Genomic DNA, 18297 nt, shown 5'->3' with positions numbered 1-18297 from the left:
CAGCAAAACACTGACAGCAATGCATCGTCAATCAGATCAGGAAACATTTGAGATTCATAAAACAATTAAAGCTTCCAGCAGTCAAGGCCAGTCATGCTTGGTACATAACCCCAATGTTAGAAAATAATGTCTTAACACTAAAGAGATCATCATTCTTTGCTCAAGCAAGCTGTCCATTAGGAACGTACTGGGGCCACTAGTGAGAGCAAAGCCAAGTCAGACTTGGCTCATGGTCTCCCTACACCCTGGGCATTCAAAAGCCTATCTATGTCTTTTCTGGTGTTTTTGTTTGGCTATTCAATGCAGTAATAGATCAGAAATAAAGCAATAGTCTAGTTAACCCACATCACCTTGATTGTTGTTGGCTTTACTTTCCTAAGGGAACAGATGGGAAAGAAGTGCATATAAGGTCAGAAACACCTCCTTCTGCAAGTGAATTTAGTCTGCTGAATTTAGAGCAACAACAGAAGAACCCCTTACCAAGATTTTAAACTCTGAAAGCAAAAGAGAACATTGTAGTTATTTACAGAGAACAACGGATCAGTAAGCTTTCCAATGAATAAAATGTTAAGTGTTTATTTCTTTTCAACAACCCAGAAGACGGTCTTTGGTTTGACTCTCCCCAACATATATTTCAATACAACAAAATAATGCAATACTGTTTGCAAAACAGCATGGCTGCATTTCCAGATGTACACTGCTATCATACACACAGTACCAACATATGACAGAGCCAAATGCAAAGGGCTGCAAAAGGACTTCAGGCCTTCCTAGATGATAAGTGTTAAAAGCCATTTCATGGAGCCAGATCTTTCAATAAATAAAATCATAAAATAAAATTTAAAAAGAAACAGAAAAAAACACAACGAACAAAGTACATTTTAAGCACCAGTTTAACTTACACAGTCATTCGGCATTTTAAACCCAATCAATTATTAATCAACTCTCAGTATCAACTGGAAATGAAACTTTGTGAGGTAGATTCCTGAAGGCATCCCTGGAAAAGTGTCACAAATAAATCTGTTCCCTCATGATTTTCATATTGTTTTAAAAAAGGTGTGACAACCTCTGGGGTAACAGATGGAAGAATTGTATTACGGCTGTCCAGCTGAGCATTACAATACTCAGAGCTGAAGAATTAACACCATTTCAAATAACCTTAGCTATGACAGTCTCCTATACATCATCTACTCAAAATCAACACGTTTCACAATGACTCTCATTCCCAGGGGAAATATAGGTTGACACTGATATTTAAGGCCTACTTTGCCCCATTTAAGACAAGCCACCCCAGGTGCAACCATGGAAGAACATCCAGTCCTTCCAATCCAAAGATCAAGTGAAGATAGAAAGTGAGAAAACCTCACACTTCAGTCAGCCGTGTGCCCCAAAATACTAAAATCAATGCCATCTAAAACACCTGTAATATATCAAGGACAAGGCTGATTTGCAAAATCCACAAGTGATTCTTTCCCTCAGATTACAAAACTGACAGATTAGATGTCCAAATTGTCATGTAGCCACACACGCCCATTAAATATACATCTGAACCTCGACATGTAGATAGTGCACTGCAGTAACTGCACAGAACATCTTGCAAAACTGAAGACGTTCATTTACAAACCTAATAAATGCAAGGCAAAGTTGCTTGAAATGTTCTTGCAGATGAATACATCTCAAAATGTAAAACATCATTCAGACAAAAGGCACTGAAAATTGAAAACAATTCTTTAGAATGTGCAGAAACATGAACCAGGATGCCAGGAATGTCCTGGAGGGAAGATGATCAAACAGCTACACCAGCCAGTGGTAACAGTTACAGTGCACGGCTTTCTACATTTCCCTGCTGGAAAATATCTGCTTTGTGTTCCCAGTCTGGCCAAACCATCTCACTGTTCTCCACATCCTAAAAAACTGCAAATCATCAATAATCGAGAGAGCATCAGCTGATCACATTTCAGGATGCAGCACGGGAGTATTAAGTGACTGAACATTGATCAAATGACGACACAATCTGGAGACTTGAGTCTCAAGTAGTGCTGGGTGACCCTGATGTTAAGTATGTTCATATTATATAAGCCTACACTGAAGTACTGTTTCTGCTGCTGGAAAGTGCTGTTAAAACTCAGCACACGCAAATATATTTGCAAAGTCAAGCACCTTCAGATACATTTCTCCTGTTCAATAAATCAACCTTAAAATGATCTGCTCTTAAAGCAACTTTCTGGAGATGCAAACTGGATCAGCACCCGACCCAACCATTTCACTCGACTCAATCTAAAATATCTGGGCACTTAATGTCACCTGCAGGAAAATCCTTTTTATGTAATAAACCAGCAGCCATTGAAGGACTTACAATGAAGGTGCCTTTTCTTTCCTCTTGTACCTTGCACATACAGAGAGAGGGTGGCAAGAAGGCAGCAGTATTTCAAAAGATTATGCATGCACGTCCTTTCTAAATTTATACAGTTCTCAAGGGAACAATCAGCAATGTCTGTGATGCTCAGGCTACAATTACCAAAATGAGATGCATAACCTTTATTACACCAGCAAACAGTTAACTTTACAGATTATTTCTTTTACTGCAGAGCTCTGAAATCTTTCATGTTTTTAAAGGGATCGGCTGCTTCCAGGCTTTCACACTGCAGCTTCTGTGCATTCAATGCCAGGTGCTGCACACCTCACTAGCACAAACTCAGCACAATGCAAGACCTTCTTCAGCACATACAGTTTCATATACCATCACAGCAAGACAGAACACCTTTGAGATTTAGCAAATTCAAACAGATTCTGTTGCTACATCGCACAGGAAAACACCCTGAAAGACTGCTGGAAAAAATACAAGAAAGAAAGAAAGAAAGAACAGCCTACATCTCCAAACGTGACAGTGCATTCCTGGCACAGAATCTGCAATGCAAGAAGAGAATAATGACAGTATTTCTGTTACCTTCAGTCACATAGTTGTGGTCTCGAAGAAAGCTGTGGTTAATTTTTCGTGTGTCCGTGTCCTCGCCCATTTACAGCAGGATTACTCAGCATGCCTATCCGCAGTGGACTGATAGCATCAGCAGAGGTCGTCACAAGAGCACCATCCATGCTGCCACTGCCTAGCAGAGGCGGGGAGCACACCGGGCTACCGAGCACAGCATAATGAGAGCTGGTGATGCAGCACAGATTTGGGAGGTGAAAACGCTCAAAATAAATAACTAGAATAAAAGGAAGGAAAGGAAAAGTCACGGGAGGGAAGCAGAGGGAGGAACTGCTCCGATAAATTAAGAATGCAGAAAGCCAGTAGGGAGCTTGCGTGAAGGGAATACAGGCACTTCTCCCGCAGTTAAAGAATAACCCAATTGTTTAGTCAGGTACTCCTTAAACAAGTGCCCACGCAGCGTCTCCTCCGAGTGCCTGCTGCCGGGGATCCTGGCGGATGCTCTCAAGTGGCAATCAGCGTACTGCAGCAAAAGCCGCCTGGCGAAGCTCTCTGCTGGCTGTTGCTGCTGTCATATGCCTGTGCTGCATCAGAGCAGGCCCCTCCCAGCCAGCCTCTCGCTGCCCAACCACGCAAGATCTGCATGTAGGAAAGTGAAAAATGAGACTGCAGGTAATTATTTTAGCCCTTCTGCTGCGAAGATGGGCAATGAAAAATTTAAGGGAGGGGATGAGGGAGAAAAAACTTCCAGCTGCTTAAATGGGTTTGCATCGACACGTATTGCACACTGATGGGAGGCCACAGCTCTGCACTAGTCAATACTGTCATATGCAGCAAAAGCAACAGTCGTTCAATGTCAGCCTGGATAAATATTACTGGAATTGCCAAATGCCTGCCTCTGAGAATGGGACGGTGAGAGAGCAGGCATCCACCAGGAAAAAGTAAGATAAAATAGCTGTCATTTGCCTTTCAATTTTTGCCAGTTTCTTTAAAATAAATAAATTAATAAATGAGGCAAAATCCTAAGTATGGGAAAGAAAATGAGGGCCAGAAAACAAATTTCAGTGGCTCCACTATAGAAGAAAGCTGGACAAAAGGAATGATTGCAGGTTAGGGCAATTTCTTAGATCTTTTTTCACTCCTTGTATTAGCCCAGCATCTGGGAAAAGCAGGGCTGAAATACACTTAGAAATTAAAAAAAAGAAAAAAATAGAATTGAAAAATGATGCAGTTGCATTACAAAACAAACCTTGTTCTTTAGTGTAAGTATTTCAGTTCAGTGCAGTTACAGTGGTGTATATTAAAATAAAACTCTTTCAACTGAAAGGACAGGCAGGTTCCCTGCACTTTTAGTTCCTGGTCAGGAAGTACAAACTGTTTGCAGAGGGAATGTATTCGGAAAAGGTCTCAGCACCACTGAAGTACAGACATTTGAATAGAGGACAAGTGGCTGGGTACCAAAGCCATTACAGCAGTAAAAGGGAGTACACAGTCACCAAATCAGTTCGGAGGAGAAGGATGGGCCTGTAGCTCAAGCCCTGGAACTGAACTCAAAAAATACAGTTGTCAGCATTAATACAGGTTGGTTTTGTGTGTGTAATGTTACATAGATCCTGCAGTTGCTGGGTTTTGTTCTTGTATCTTAATGAAGATAGCTTTACCTTCGAGAGCCATATGTACTAAGTGCCCTGTATTACTATAAAAGGGATACATGCCTTTGGAAAAAGCAGAGCACTATATAAAATGCTCTCTGTAATGACTTTCCAGGGATAAACATCTAATTTCAGAATGAAGAAAAGTTGGGGGAAAAAGAGAAATAGCAGGAAAATGACCTTCCTTCCTCACTGATGAAGCAAAATAAAACAGAAACATCTTCAAGCTGCCAAGTAAATGTTACTATATATTCACATCTGAGAAGGTAGGAAAGTAAAAGAAGATATTCCATACTTGCATTTGTTGTGAACACATTCACATATATGCAACATTTCAAGGTGACAACACTAGAACCTTTACTTCTGCACTCAGAGTATCAGTCAATGCTGTGGTGCTATCTGCAGCTCTTCAGTGCTCACCCAGTCCTCTTCAGCCAGGTGCTGCCTTTCTCCACTCCTGTCCATGCACAGAATCCTTCCAACCTCAGGATATCCCATCTGCTCACACATCAGCACCATCCATTTTTCAAGGCTGTGCACAAAACCAGTTCTCTTTTTCAGTTTAGAGGGAAAGCACATCAGCAGCAACACCAAACAACCTAGGGCCTGCTGCTTTATGAGCAGGAACATCTTTATAGACATGCATGGACTGGTAGACAGCTGAAGCCTCATGTACAAGGTAGGATCCTAAAACAGTGATCCAATCCTTTGGGTAGCCTATCCTGCTGTCTGTTATTCTGTTTTTTTACCTGGTTATCAGAAGCAAATACAGCATAGATACTGGATGACAACGCTAGCTAGTACATGCTGTAATTGTGAGAAACTGTAATACAGTAAGTGGGAAAATATTCGTAGACATTGGCTGAAATAGGAAAGAAGACCTTACAGATACTGATATTCATTTTATATAATGTAACTCTCATCTGTCTGATAGAACTGGTTTATTTTGTCCTTCTCTGTCACGCTATTTTAGGATTCAGTCCTGCAAAGACAAGAGGTGTCGTGAGCAACACGCCCTGCATATGACATCCTGACACCCTGAAGTCAGCAACAAAGAGTACAAAGAGCAAGTTCACATCCAAATTTAGAGAACTAACCTGGCTGCTTTTGTGAGGAACCTGGGGAGCAATTCAGAGCATATGAGTCAGAAATCTCTTTCTCCATTTTGTATAATGGACGCTTAAGGCACCCATGTTCTTTTAGCAGCTTCCTCTGATCTGTGACTGCTGAATCTGGTCACATTGCTGGATATTTGATCCCAAAAGTTACCTAACACAGTTGACTAGAAATACAGTGAATAATTTATATCCACAAACATAGATGAAACAAACTTGCATCTTTCCCATAAAAAAAGAACTATATGTTAAAAAAAATACTGAAAATCAATCGAAAATAAATTACTGAAATTGGGCACGAAGTCTCAGAAACACTCTGGTGGTTCATGGAGAAGAAAACAAAAACCACACTGCAAACCATTTTTGTAAACACATCTACATTTCTGTGACCAAAGCTTTTGCAATTTCTACAGCATCTGAGATAACATTTTCCTGTCTTTTAACATAAGCTCAGCAGTCACCATCTCTTATTTGTCCTTCATCCTCAATCTGTTGAGATTTTATAATTTTAAGCCATTTGAAGCTTGCACTCTGCCCACAAGTGTTAGATGCAATTTAAGCAGCTAGAGTGTTTTCAGTTCTTTTTGTGAAGTCAGTGTAACAACTCTCATCCAGAGATAATTTTCTCCTCTCGCCATTTGAATTAGACAGCCTTACAGACAGCCTCCTTAGGCACCATGGGTCAGATTGAGTTTGCTTCATTCCTCCCACTTTCAAGTTGAAAATCACATAAGGAGGAATGGAGTGAGGAGAAAGCTTTTAACAAAGCCACCAGACAGTATTCCCTGTGTGTATGCAAATGCTTTCCCCAGGATTATGAGCCAAATCCTTACTGTGTAGCAAATCTTAGTTGTCCACTGACGTAAGCATGTCAGTTCATATGAGAAAGATTAGCAGAATTCTGCTCTAAAATTGCAGTGCAATGTAAATTTGTGAGACAACATTTGTGGATAACTAGCCACGTCGTTTGATAATGCAGCTTATTAGCAATCCCACTGATAATCTGCATCATTTGATCCAGCCAAAATATCCAGGGAAAGGATGGGGGAAAAGGAACCTTTGATCAAGAATATATTACTTACTAGCACTCTCACAGTAGTTCACAGTCCTGTGCTTAAAACAGCCCACTAAATGAGCAGAATAGCATACAAACAGAAATAAAGGAGCACCCTATCCTAAAGAATTTATAAGCAAACTGCAAAGTGGGAGTGCCAAGTACAGATCAGTCAGATGTACGGGTAAACACTGACTCAGTAATAAGGATGGAGAACTAGTTTTGAGATTCCTTTAAAATATCATTAGACTTTGTGGAGAGCAGCAATAAACAAAATCTGGAATCAAGAGATTGAAATATATGTGCCTAACAAGAACAGAGTGAGCTTAGAGGAAAAAAGAGGAAGGCAGGCTAGCAAGCCAAGAGCTTTTTCTGTTTTATTCTGTCCCCAACGGTGGAAAAGACAAAGTGTATTAAATGTGTTATAATGTGTGCAAGCTGTTCAGAGACAGCACCAGTTGAGAGTGAAAGGAGCAAAGTAAGAGTGGGCACAAGACAGATACCAATAGAGACTGAAGGTGTCAGTAAGTTACAGCGTAGTTTAGCTGGATGGTGAAGGAACTGAAGCAGAGGAGAGCACATGCTCAATGAACAACGGTTGATCCTTGCTCATTGTATTTCCACCAGGAAGCTCCACAGCATAAGAGTGGGAAGAATGAGGTGACTGAAGACAATGGGCCCTGAGAGTTCCATGTGATCCTATTTACAAACATCTGGTGATTGGTTGATCTTCCCATTTTGCTCATGCAGAACGTTTTTGTTCTTCTCTTAAACACAATCACACAAAGAGCTTCCATTTACCTTTGTTAGAAACAGATATTGGAGCACAACCTTTAATAATTTAAGCCCTCGAGATCTGAAATAGAGCACTGTTTCCATTTTACTACCCCAAATTCATCAGTCTGAATTATAACAATTAAGAGCAGTTGAAAGAAAAGTGGTTGAATGCTTAAATATCTCCTTTGCCTAACAGAACTTTTCATACACAGATGATTCCTAGTTCTTTTGGTAAAATACAAAGGCTTTAAGTCAAATGGCACTGAACTTCAAACTAATGATTTCTGAAGAATGATTCACAGTACTGTGAGGTTTAAAATCCTTAAAAGTTACACGAGCTGTAATGAAAGTATCTTATTACCTTAACTTAATGCTTGTGTAGCAATGAGTCTTTCTAGTGCCTTGGCAGGACCTGCTGACCACATACTAACGTTGGCAAATTGTGTGAATCAGTACCAACTTTGTCTTCTCGTCTTGAAATGGGACAGATTAACACATTCAATCAGTCAGCTACAGAAAAATACAATAAAATATTTAGCTAACCCTTTATGTTTTTATTTCATAGCAATTGAATTTGTTCACCAACAGAGAATATTTATGAGCCAGATGCTCGCTTCCCTTTATGCATATCAAGTTTAGATAAAAAGAAAAGGCTTAAAGACTTCTCCAATTAGGCCACTGGCAAATTAGCTTGGCTTTTTACTTATTTATCTTTAATGCCCAGGAAAATAAGATTATGCAATACAGCCATACTCCTGTTCAGAAGTATGGGAACTCCTTGTCTGCCTGTCATGTGAAGGACAAAGCATGTGATACAACATTCCACATCCAGTCTTCCTCCAGCCCAGCTTAGCACAACAGAGAAGGCCTGAGCTCAGGAGAAGCATTTTGTGTGATAGAAAACACATTCCTTATGGTTTTGAAAGGTTTTACTTTTCAGTATTTGAGAATGCTACCTTTAAAGTAACGTTTCTCTCTGCTTTCTAGTTCTCATTTAGCGTTTCCATCCAGAATAAGTATTTGTCACTCTGGAACCTTCTCTCTCCTGTCTGATAGTAGCCCTGCACAGCAGGGCAGAGGAAATATCCAGGCTAACTGTGAACAAATGAGATCACAGAAAGCACCTTGCCTTGACAGCACAGACCTCAGTACCAGCCACTTGCCTTGGGGGGAGTCACCCCACAGGTGATAAAAGATGTCATGGTATCCCTCCACTTTCCCTTATTTTGAAGACTTTCAAGCACATCTCATTACGTGATGTGTATTTGGCAAAGGACTTAATCTAATTGTGTTGTTATAATGATAATGCATTATAAATGATGCTGATAAGAGATTTAAAAATAAAAATCCATATTCCCATACATTTTTGAATAGCCCCCTTTATATTTCTTGTCTAACAGTCAAATACAATACACAGCACTACCATATAATTTCATTTTTAGTTCTTTGACAGCTTAAACAAAAACAAATAGATACTGCTAGAAGCTAACATCCAAAAAGTAATAAAAGAAAAACTGCATCAATCATAACCCTCAAGTAAAAAGTAAATCATTTTGTCTTACTGTAACACCTCTCCAGTAATTGCTCAGAATCTTTAAATTTATAGCATTTAATTTACATTTCAGTACACAATGTTCAGTCACTGCAAACTGAATTGAATATGCATTAAAAAGATGTAGAAGCCCAACTATTTTGAAAAACCTAATGGCTACTATCACAATAGGAAACCATCCTGTTATTCTCAAAGAGAATACACACTTCCTTAATACACACTGTGTTGAACCTAAAAATAACACCAATCCAGAAGAAGTAAGTTATTTTTAGCCCATATACTCCAGACACTGGATAAAATGAATGGCTCCCAGCACCTGGCAATATTAGAAGGCAAGCAATTAAAAATTATGATCAAGTGATTGAAATTACAGAAGCAGACTTCCTTCAGCATCCTCCACTCTGTTTCTGAGAGTCAGTGCCATGGAGGTGTTCCAAGAAGCAGAGTGCAGGATGAACTGAGTCCACACCATGATTCCACACCATGCTCAGCATTCCACATAGCCAGGCACAGTTCTGCCCTTCTCTTTTGCAGTGCCATGTCAAGGATGGCAGAGCTAACCAACAGAGAGAGCTCTGTGCCTACCTTAGTATCTTTTCTACAACCAAGAGAATGCAGTCAGTGTATTTGGACATGGTGGCTTCCACTGAATTCAAGGCAGGACAGATGCCCTTAGCTGGGACTTTGCTATGACAAATGCTCCCCCATAGGGCCACTGCCTCACCTTGACAGGGAAGCAACAGGCTCCCCCATCCCATCACAGCAGTTGTATACACCACAGCCCTTTCCAAGCCCTACAACATCATAATAACCCAGGCTGGTAACCCTGGGCACTGTTTGCAGGTGTTTTCCTCCAAGAAAGGAATAAATAGAAAAAAACAAACTTCCTTATCTACCAGCTTAAGTCCAGTGACAGCAAACCAGCAGTGCAAGAGCGGGAACTAAAAGGCAGAAGTTGTACCAGTGTCTGGTGAGGGGAAAAAGAGCCCAGGGGCAAATTTTGTGGGCTTACAGCCTTGGGTGGCACAGGAACACAGTATTCAAGGCAGCATCTCTGTAGTGCGGCTACAACACAGTCAAAACACAGGGAAGGTATTCCAAAAACAGCTTCCAAAATGGACACTATGAAAGCCTTAAGCTGTAAGATACAGAAACCACACAGAGATGAAGCTGGAACAATTTCAGTAGCAAAACTGAAGAGACAAGAAAACAGGTATGAAAAGAGAAACATTCTATACAAAGAAAGAAACAGAGGATAAACTTTTAAACATTATGACCTGTCATAAAATATCAGAAACTGCCTGAGAATATCAAATTACCAGTGTGTTAGCTTTCACATTAAAAAGCATTCCACAGCTACTCTTCCTAACACCTTGCTAATTCAGAACTGGAAATGTCTCAGGAAATAATAATTCAGGAAGCCTTTGAGCACTTGGCAAGTCTATTAAACAAAATCAATGTACGGGATCATTTATTACCATCTTTACATTCTACACACAGCCATACAGAAATGACAGCTGCAAAGGGAACTTGGCCCAAAAAGCAATGCTCTTCACAAGCCCGCAGAGAAATGACATAACGTGTCACACGACAGCCATGCTGTCTCCTTCCTTTCACCAATGTATTTAATTAATTCAGATAGGTAAAGTGCCAAGAGCTTTTTCTCCAGTGTCACCTTACTTCACAAGGAGTAGTTACGTATTTCTCTGTTCCATGATAACTAACGAGGTACAGGAATCTGGTGATTTGGGAATGCCTGCAGACCACAGCCAGAGAGAAGGAGCTGCCACAGAGCAAACAAGCTGTTCTAGAGAGTGATGCAGCCCTGTGTTTTTCTTGTAGATAAAATTAACTGTAATATTGTTGGCATGGCTTAAGAGAGGTGCTCTCTTAAATAAGGTCACAAGAGATGCTTGCTTGTTGATGAAAGATCTTGGTGTTACCAAATATTCCCTGAAAAACTGAGAGACAGTCTCACCTTATTGTATAATACCATACTACAAACTCAGATGGGAAATCCAATATCATCTAATTCAGTTTGAGGTAATTATATTCTGGGTATAGATATTTATTATACCTCCTGCTGAGGATGCATCAGGTGGCAACAAAAAATGTTGACTTTGTGAATCCAGAAACAGTCCCAACTAAAAAGAACATAAATCTGTGTTTCAGTGATTGAGATGCTCATGTTAGGCAAGGGAAATTTTCCCACTGGCAAGAGCAGTGACGCATTTGCACTTGGATTTACCTTACACACGTAAGAGAAACAGCCATACGGATAGGATGCAGGAGCAGGGATTCAGATTGGCAAAGGCTGCCTCAGTTTCATAACACAAGGAGGGAAGAAGGGCCCTCACCCAGCACAGGCCAAAAGGCTTCAGAGGGGTCTGCCCAGCAGAAATACATCTGCAGCACATCAGCAGCCCTTCAACAAAAAGGAAGGGAATGTTGTCTGATCAACAGCGCAAATTTTGCTGAACTCAGCAAAGCTATATTTAACTTACAGCTAGATAGGGACTAACTCGGTCACTGAGCAAGCGTAAATGCTTAAAATTTCTTAAAATATCTAAAGATTGTAACAGAGTGAACTAATTTCAACTAATGAATTGTTAAGCCAGCACAATGAAAAGAACAGAATATGCACACAATAATGCAATTACTGTTAAGACAATTATAAATCCAATGAAATAGAATGATCTCTCTATGTGTTGAGGGACAGCTACCTATGGGGGGTTGAGGAAGACCATTTGCAGGACAGGGACACGGTGCCTAAGGGCAAAGTGACCAGTGATCTTATCCCATGGTGACCTTCCTCGTCCCTGCCTGCTGAGCCTGCCTGCAGCCCTTTGTTGTTCTGATCATCCCTTACACTGCCACTTCTCAAAGCACTTCTAAAAATGTTAAGCAGATGGAATTAGATTACAAGAGACCCTTTAAAGTAAGACATGGCAGGTTCCTCTGGTAGTATGTACATTGCACAGTTCTATTTAAAGAAGTTTAATCTAAAAATTTACTTGGTAACACACTTAGTACTGTAACTTCGATGACTCCTTCAGGCAGTAATTAAGAGTTGCTTCTTAATTATTCAATGTACCTATAATAAGGCAGAAGATTTGAGTCAATGTAACTGACGGAAGTAAGCATTTCATTTCAACACTGGCTGCTTTGGCAGTATGACCCCTGACCACAGGGTACTCACTGCAACACTTCACTTTATTCCAAGCCATGTCCTTAAGCCACAGCTCCTAAAGTTTATGCAAGGTTACCTTTTTTTTTTGGACAGAAACATCCTTTTTTGCATGAAACAAAGTTCCCTTCAGTGAGAAAGAGGAAGAAGCAAGTAACAAACCCATAGCTGTACCTGCTGCAAGCAAATAAAACCGTGTATCAGTCAAGTCACAGCTTCCAGCACCAGCAGTAATTGAGTACAACCAGAAAGCAGTTTGAGAGCACGAAAACCGATTAAAGAGGCAAAAATCATCTCAGCCCTTGGAAATAGCTGCAGCTGTCACCATTATATCATAAAGAAACAATCCAGACAAAGGACTTTTAATGGAAAGTTTGTTATCTGAAGTTGTGAAAATCTTCGATAATGTTTCACATATGAGTTTTACTGCAGTAATACTGCCAGACTTCCAGCCAACTGTCAAGAAAAACATGATGACAAGTAGTACACCTTACATCCTATGGAAATCTCATTAAGATTTTATATTTACACTTGAAAGTCATATTTTTGACATCTGACCATACCAGAAATTGCTACTGCTTGAAATACTGTGTCTGTGAGGTCTTAAAGATTTTACGATGATATCATTCAAGTACTGTGATCTGAACTCATCAAATAGTGATGGCACTCAATCAGAACAAAAACTAAATGAAAGCAAGAATTTATAATACCCAAAAGGAAAAGAGTTCTGAGAAACATCTGCATTTGTCCTTGAAAGACAATGGAAAGCACGTATGGGAAATAAAAAAGATATTTCCATGTCATGGGATGATCTACGATTTTTTCTACTCTTCAGAACTTTCCTTACCTATCAGAATCACCAGACCTCAGAGCCAACACTTTGCAGTAGTGGGAGAAGGTGCATGACCCAGCTTCCATTCTGCTAAATTCAAGAGGATGAACAGGAAAGCTCTGCTTTTCACTGAAATAGCTGGAATTTGTCTGATAAATCCAAAATCACTTTATTACCAGCAAAGCTCAAGAACAGAAGAACAGGTAAACATATGATGGCAGTATTTGAAATAGCAACAAAATGGTAAAAAGGGAACAGATGAAATGCAATTCTACATCACATTTAACACTGTCCCTTAGTCACTGCAACACCACAGTTGTAAATTTCTGAAGATGGTAAATTTGTCCCAATCACACCTCAGCAGCTGGGTTGTCTGAAGGCTCATCCATGCAAGTTAGCACCAGCTGTGCCCTCCAATAGAGCTCTGGCCATCATGGGTGGCAGGGCTCATTCAGAGCTATCAGGCCACCTGGCCTTCAGATCACCCCATAAGCTGTTCAGACCTTCCCCTCCCTTCTCTTCTCTGGCTTTGGGTGTTCTCCCCTCCTCTCCACCTTTTCTTACCTGCCTCTGAACTAGCACGTTCCTTTGAGATTAGTTGGCTTGTTTGTCTCTCTCTCTCTCACACCCACAGACACACACACACATGAAAACTCCTGAAAACCTCTTCAGTCACATACCATGAAAAACACCAGTTGTAGCAGCAATACTTCTAAATTCTATGCTGCCACCACGGTAGGGTGTCTGCCATTAATGAGAGCCTAACTCACTTCTGCTTCTCCATATGGTAAAGAGCTGATACTACTGTATTGCTTAGATCTTATCTGGGGGAAAAAAAAAACAGTCCAACTAGAGATGGATTCACAACAAGCTAGACTTTGACCCTTAGTTTTGACTTTGCCTGCCTTTTGTTTGTTTGTGAGACACTGTGATTGTTTATATTCAACATAAATTGAATCGGTGGCATGCCAAATCCAGACTCTGCAGACTCTGTACGTAACCTAGGGTTAGAGGTTAAAAAACATTGACACCATGACAAATTGCTGTAATTTGAAGAATAATCTGAAATCCTGCTGGGACACAATTGAGTTTGTGAGCCTAGTTGTTAATGATAATAAAAGCTGACACAGTAAAAATGATAAAATTAAAGAGAACACCCAGTAATACAAGCACCTCCAGTGTATGACATTGACGATCCAGTTAAGAGGGCTGGTCAAAATCTGATTGGCAAGAAACTTAATGCTCCTTTTCCAATTTTAAAATGTTCCATTTACTTGTAGAAACACAACTACTAAGTTATTTTGTCTTTTTTTGCTTACATGCTGTCTGCCATCATTTCAAAAGTCCGCAGTTTACAAAATGACTTCGGTAATGCAAGGTCATAATTTCCATTCCTAATTAGTTTGTGTCCATGTAGCAATAGACAAAAACCATACTTTTAATGTATTACACCCGTGATACCTTTCTCTGCGTCTTTGACATATCATAAACCAGCTGGCAACATAAAATATAAATTGGCTAGCTATAAGAACAGATGAATCATTAATTACTCCGTAGCAAAATGAGAGAGAGACCAGTTTTAACGGCATTAAACAGCATGTGTAGCTGCTATTTAAAAATTATATTTAAATTTTAAAAGATTTTGAGAAACAATTTAAGATTTATATTCATGCTTCATACTGAACTGCATCTTTCACAAGCCTTCATATCACAAGTGCTTCATATCATTATTCCCAGCTTTGCAAGAACGGGGAGTAATGTCTTCTCACAAATACAATTTAGAAGACAAGCAAACCATATGCTGCTAACATGCATTAAAAAGCAAAAACAACAACAAAACCCCCTACACTATAAATCCCCAAACTAAAGCCAACAGATTTCTGACATCTTACTGATGGTAAAGTCGAACAGGGTGGGGGTGGTTAGGAGTGAGGTATGTACCATCAGGAATTGGCAGCGCAATTAAAATATTATAATAAGAGGTAAAGGTAAACTGACAAAATCTAAGAAACCACTTGGATTTGCTTTAGAAATGCAGGAAGACTCAGATCTGTCCCATGGACTGGTAGCTGTGATAAAGTCTAAAACAGTAACACCACTGACGCTGGCTTTCTTCCAAACCTTTTCCAGCTTAATCCCCAAAATAAGCACTCGACATTGAAGACTGCAAGGTTAAAAAATGCTATGTCTTTATTCATAATTAGCAGCCAACTGCTACTGCTAACCTATTTTATCATATAGAAAATGAATGCAATTGATCTGCCTTTGAATGACAAATTGCATTTGCAGTTCTTTCCTGGTTTTTCACATTGATGAAAGCTGTGGATGGGGATCTAAAGTGGTTCACTCAGCTTATTATCTTCATCCAGTGAACTCTAAAGGCAAAAACTGTTACACATAAATCCAGCATCCTTTGACGCACTTCTATGCTGCACAATGTATCTAAAAATTTTTATACCATTTACTAAAGAGGCTCTAACATTTCTACCAGCTTAGTTCCTTAACTAATTTCTTCTTAGATTTTATCTTCTTGCTACTCTTTTCCAAACCCAGCAGCTTCCTCCTGACTCCTGTCAAACCAAGCATGCTGGCTGAGATGATCAGTTCTCCTCTTGGCAATGCAGGGTTTTTTCTGTTGAGATAGCAGCCTAAAAGAAAATGGCTTCCAACTGCCCATCTACAGACCAGAAAGGGGAAATGCTATCCAATAAAAATGTGTAAAATCAGGAAAAAACAGCATGAAGGCCTTCATAGGTATGGAGTGTGTTAAAGCAGCGGTCCCTAGAATAAGTTCTTTATTTATTTCTTCAACCCAAGTATTGCCACTGATCCCTGAGCTGCCCGGCTGCAGGCTCTTCATAGAGATACTACAGGTCTTCCAGTCAAACAGGCTAGAAGTTCCAGATTCAGATTTTAAAGTAATATTCCAAGAAGAATATTTCCAATCTGGCAAGACTGTCAGGAGAATTTCTACAGCCATGTATTGTGAATCGCATTCAAACAAATAATAAACTACAGTGGAAATTTATATTGCTCTGCACACTGTGGGATATGCAGAGTAGATGGATATTTGGTTTGTTAAGAAAAGGTGAATCGCGTTAATCAGTTTTAATTTTCACTAACAATAAAATATTCTAAATATAAACACACTTCAAAATGTACCACAACAGAACAATCGTAATTATACAATGCTGACAAGTATTTTGTTCTGCTTTTTAATCTTTGCATCACTCTATACCCAGGGTTTTACTGGTTTCCTATCAGTAAAAAGCAGCATTATACAAACAAATCAAGGCTCAACACTGATCCCAATCCCCATTTCCCATGGTCTCTCATAGACTTCACAAAAAACTCCCTCTTGAAGCGGGATTTTGTAGGAACTTTTGCACAGATGAGATTATGCAGGGTTGGGGCCCTGCTTGCTTTGTTCTTGCACAAACGAGCATCTGCTTTGGCACACATGGCACTGAGCCCGCATTGCTAACATTCAAGTGTTCTTCTGGGCACATCCCCAGACACTTGAAGAGAAACAGAGATCTTCAGAAGAATGCCATAGCTTCTTTCTTTAACAATACCACAGTTTCTTGAAAATGATCATAGGTTCTTGTATAAGACATAAAATGTATAAATTTATTCCCCCCCAAAAACCAAAAAGCATGACTAACCCAGAAACAAAACTATGCATAGTTCAACTACACAGCGTGTTAAAGGAGAGCATCCAACACATAAACCAAACAAACTGGCAGAGATTTTAAGCGCCAAATCATAATGTATGATAAAAGGCAGAAATCCTAACAAATTTCACTTATATTTCCACAGAATCAATTGACATGTCCAAAAAGGAAGCTAAAAATAGATAACACAAACATGCAAGGTCTCATGAGTATTTCTGTATACTGATATTTTTGTATGCTTGGCATTATGACATCAAGGCATCAAAGGAAGCAATTAATTTCTACTACACAAGCGGATTCTCTCTAATCCAGGCTTTCTGACTTTCAGCTCTTGCTCAGGTATTAGTGATGAGAGAAAGATGTGTTGAAAATATATTAATGTACGGAGAAAATAATATAAAAGATATACAACAATGAAAAAAAAATAACATTTATTTGTAAAGTTTTTCAAAAATATTGCACAAGAAATGGTTGAGTTCATCTGATATTTACCAAAGAAAATACAGAATAAATGAGCAATAGAAGTATTGCTATTTCTTATTAGTTAGGCATTTCAGTGCCCACTGAAAAGGGTAAAACACGAGATTTTAGATTCTCTAACCAACTCAGTGGCACATTTGAACCTGGATTCGCAGTTCTTGCTGCACATTTAAAGAACAATAATAAATAAATAAAAAGGCCATAGAAATCTATGGCGTTGCTTTTTTGTGACATGCCAAGACATCTATAAAACATCAAACAACAAAACAGAAGAACTCAAAAGTTAGTTAAGTTTTAGAAAGTGGCTGCTTGTAGGTCTCACAGAATTGTAGAGGTTGGGAGGAAGCTCTGGAGATTAGGTCCAACCCCCTGTTAAAGCAGGTTCCCTACAGTAGGTGCATAGGAAACTGCCCAGATGTGCCTTGAATATCCTCCAGAGAAGGAGACTTCACAACCTCTCTGTGCAGCCTGTTCCTGTGCTCTGTCACTCTGACAGTGAAAAAGTTCTTCCTCGTGTTTGTATGGAACTTCCCACGTCACAGTTTTGCTCCTTGCCTCTTGTTCAGTCACTGGGTACAACTGAAAAGAGCCTTGACTTCCATCCTTTAGGTATTTATAAATAGTGATGAAATATTTATAAACAGTGGTGAAGGTATATTTCAGAGTCACTTGAAGTCTAGGAGCCACATTCTGCTTTTATCAAACCAAGGAATGCCTCACACTCAAAATCAGCTGTACTTATGGAAGGTTGTGGAGAAAGCACTTGAATGGGACCATCAACATTACAAATAATTTGGAACATTATCTCCATATTAAAGCTAGGTATATAAAGCTGCACTTTGTAGGCAAGTGCACATTACCTAATATTGTAGTAAAAAATCTGAGGTATTCACTATATGCATGGATTTGGTAATAGGCCTTTTTATGGCTCATTAACCAAACAACAGAGAGTAAAACGACTGGGAGATGTAGTTGGGAGACATAACTACTACGACTTTAAGAAGAGATTTATACAGTTAGTGAACAGAAAATGTGGCTGTAGGTG

General features: G+C 39.5%; 1 protein-coding gene across 6 annotated transcripts in view; it reads right to left on the bottom strand.

The window, feature by feature from the left end:
* The window catches only part of PPP2R2C (protein phosphatase 2 regulatory subunit Bgamma), a 160723-nt gene that overhangs the window by 111934 nt on the left and 30492 nt on the right, over positions 1-18297 (bottom strand). The window contains exon 1 of one of the 6 annotated variants that reach the window (XM_072334048.1): positions 2948-3739. The exons of 2 other annotated variants lie outside the window; for them this stretch is intronic. In XM_072334048.1, coding sequence (XP_072190149.1) covers positions 2948-3017 — 70 coding nt within the window. In that variant the 5' untranslated portion in view covers positions 3018-3739. Of the gene's footprint in view, positions 1-2947; positions 3740-18297 lie in introns of those variants that run through there. 3 more of the 6 variants (XM_072334050.1, XM_072334053.1, XM_072334049.1) reach the window with 3 other exon arrangements.

Source organism: Excalfactoria chinensis, chromosome 4, assembly GCF_039878825.1.
Source record: "Excalfactoria chinensis isolate bCotChi1 chromosome 4, bCotChi1.hap2, whole genome shotgun sequence".
Lineage (NCBI taxonomy): Eukaryota > Metazoa > Chordata > Aves > Galliformes > Phasianidae > Excalfactoria > Excalfactoria chinensis.
This window is presented reverse-complemented; position numbering and strand designations above follow the sequence as displayed.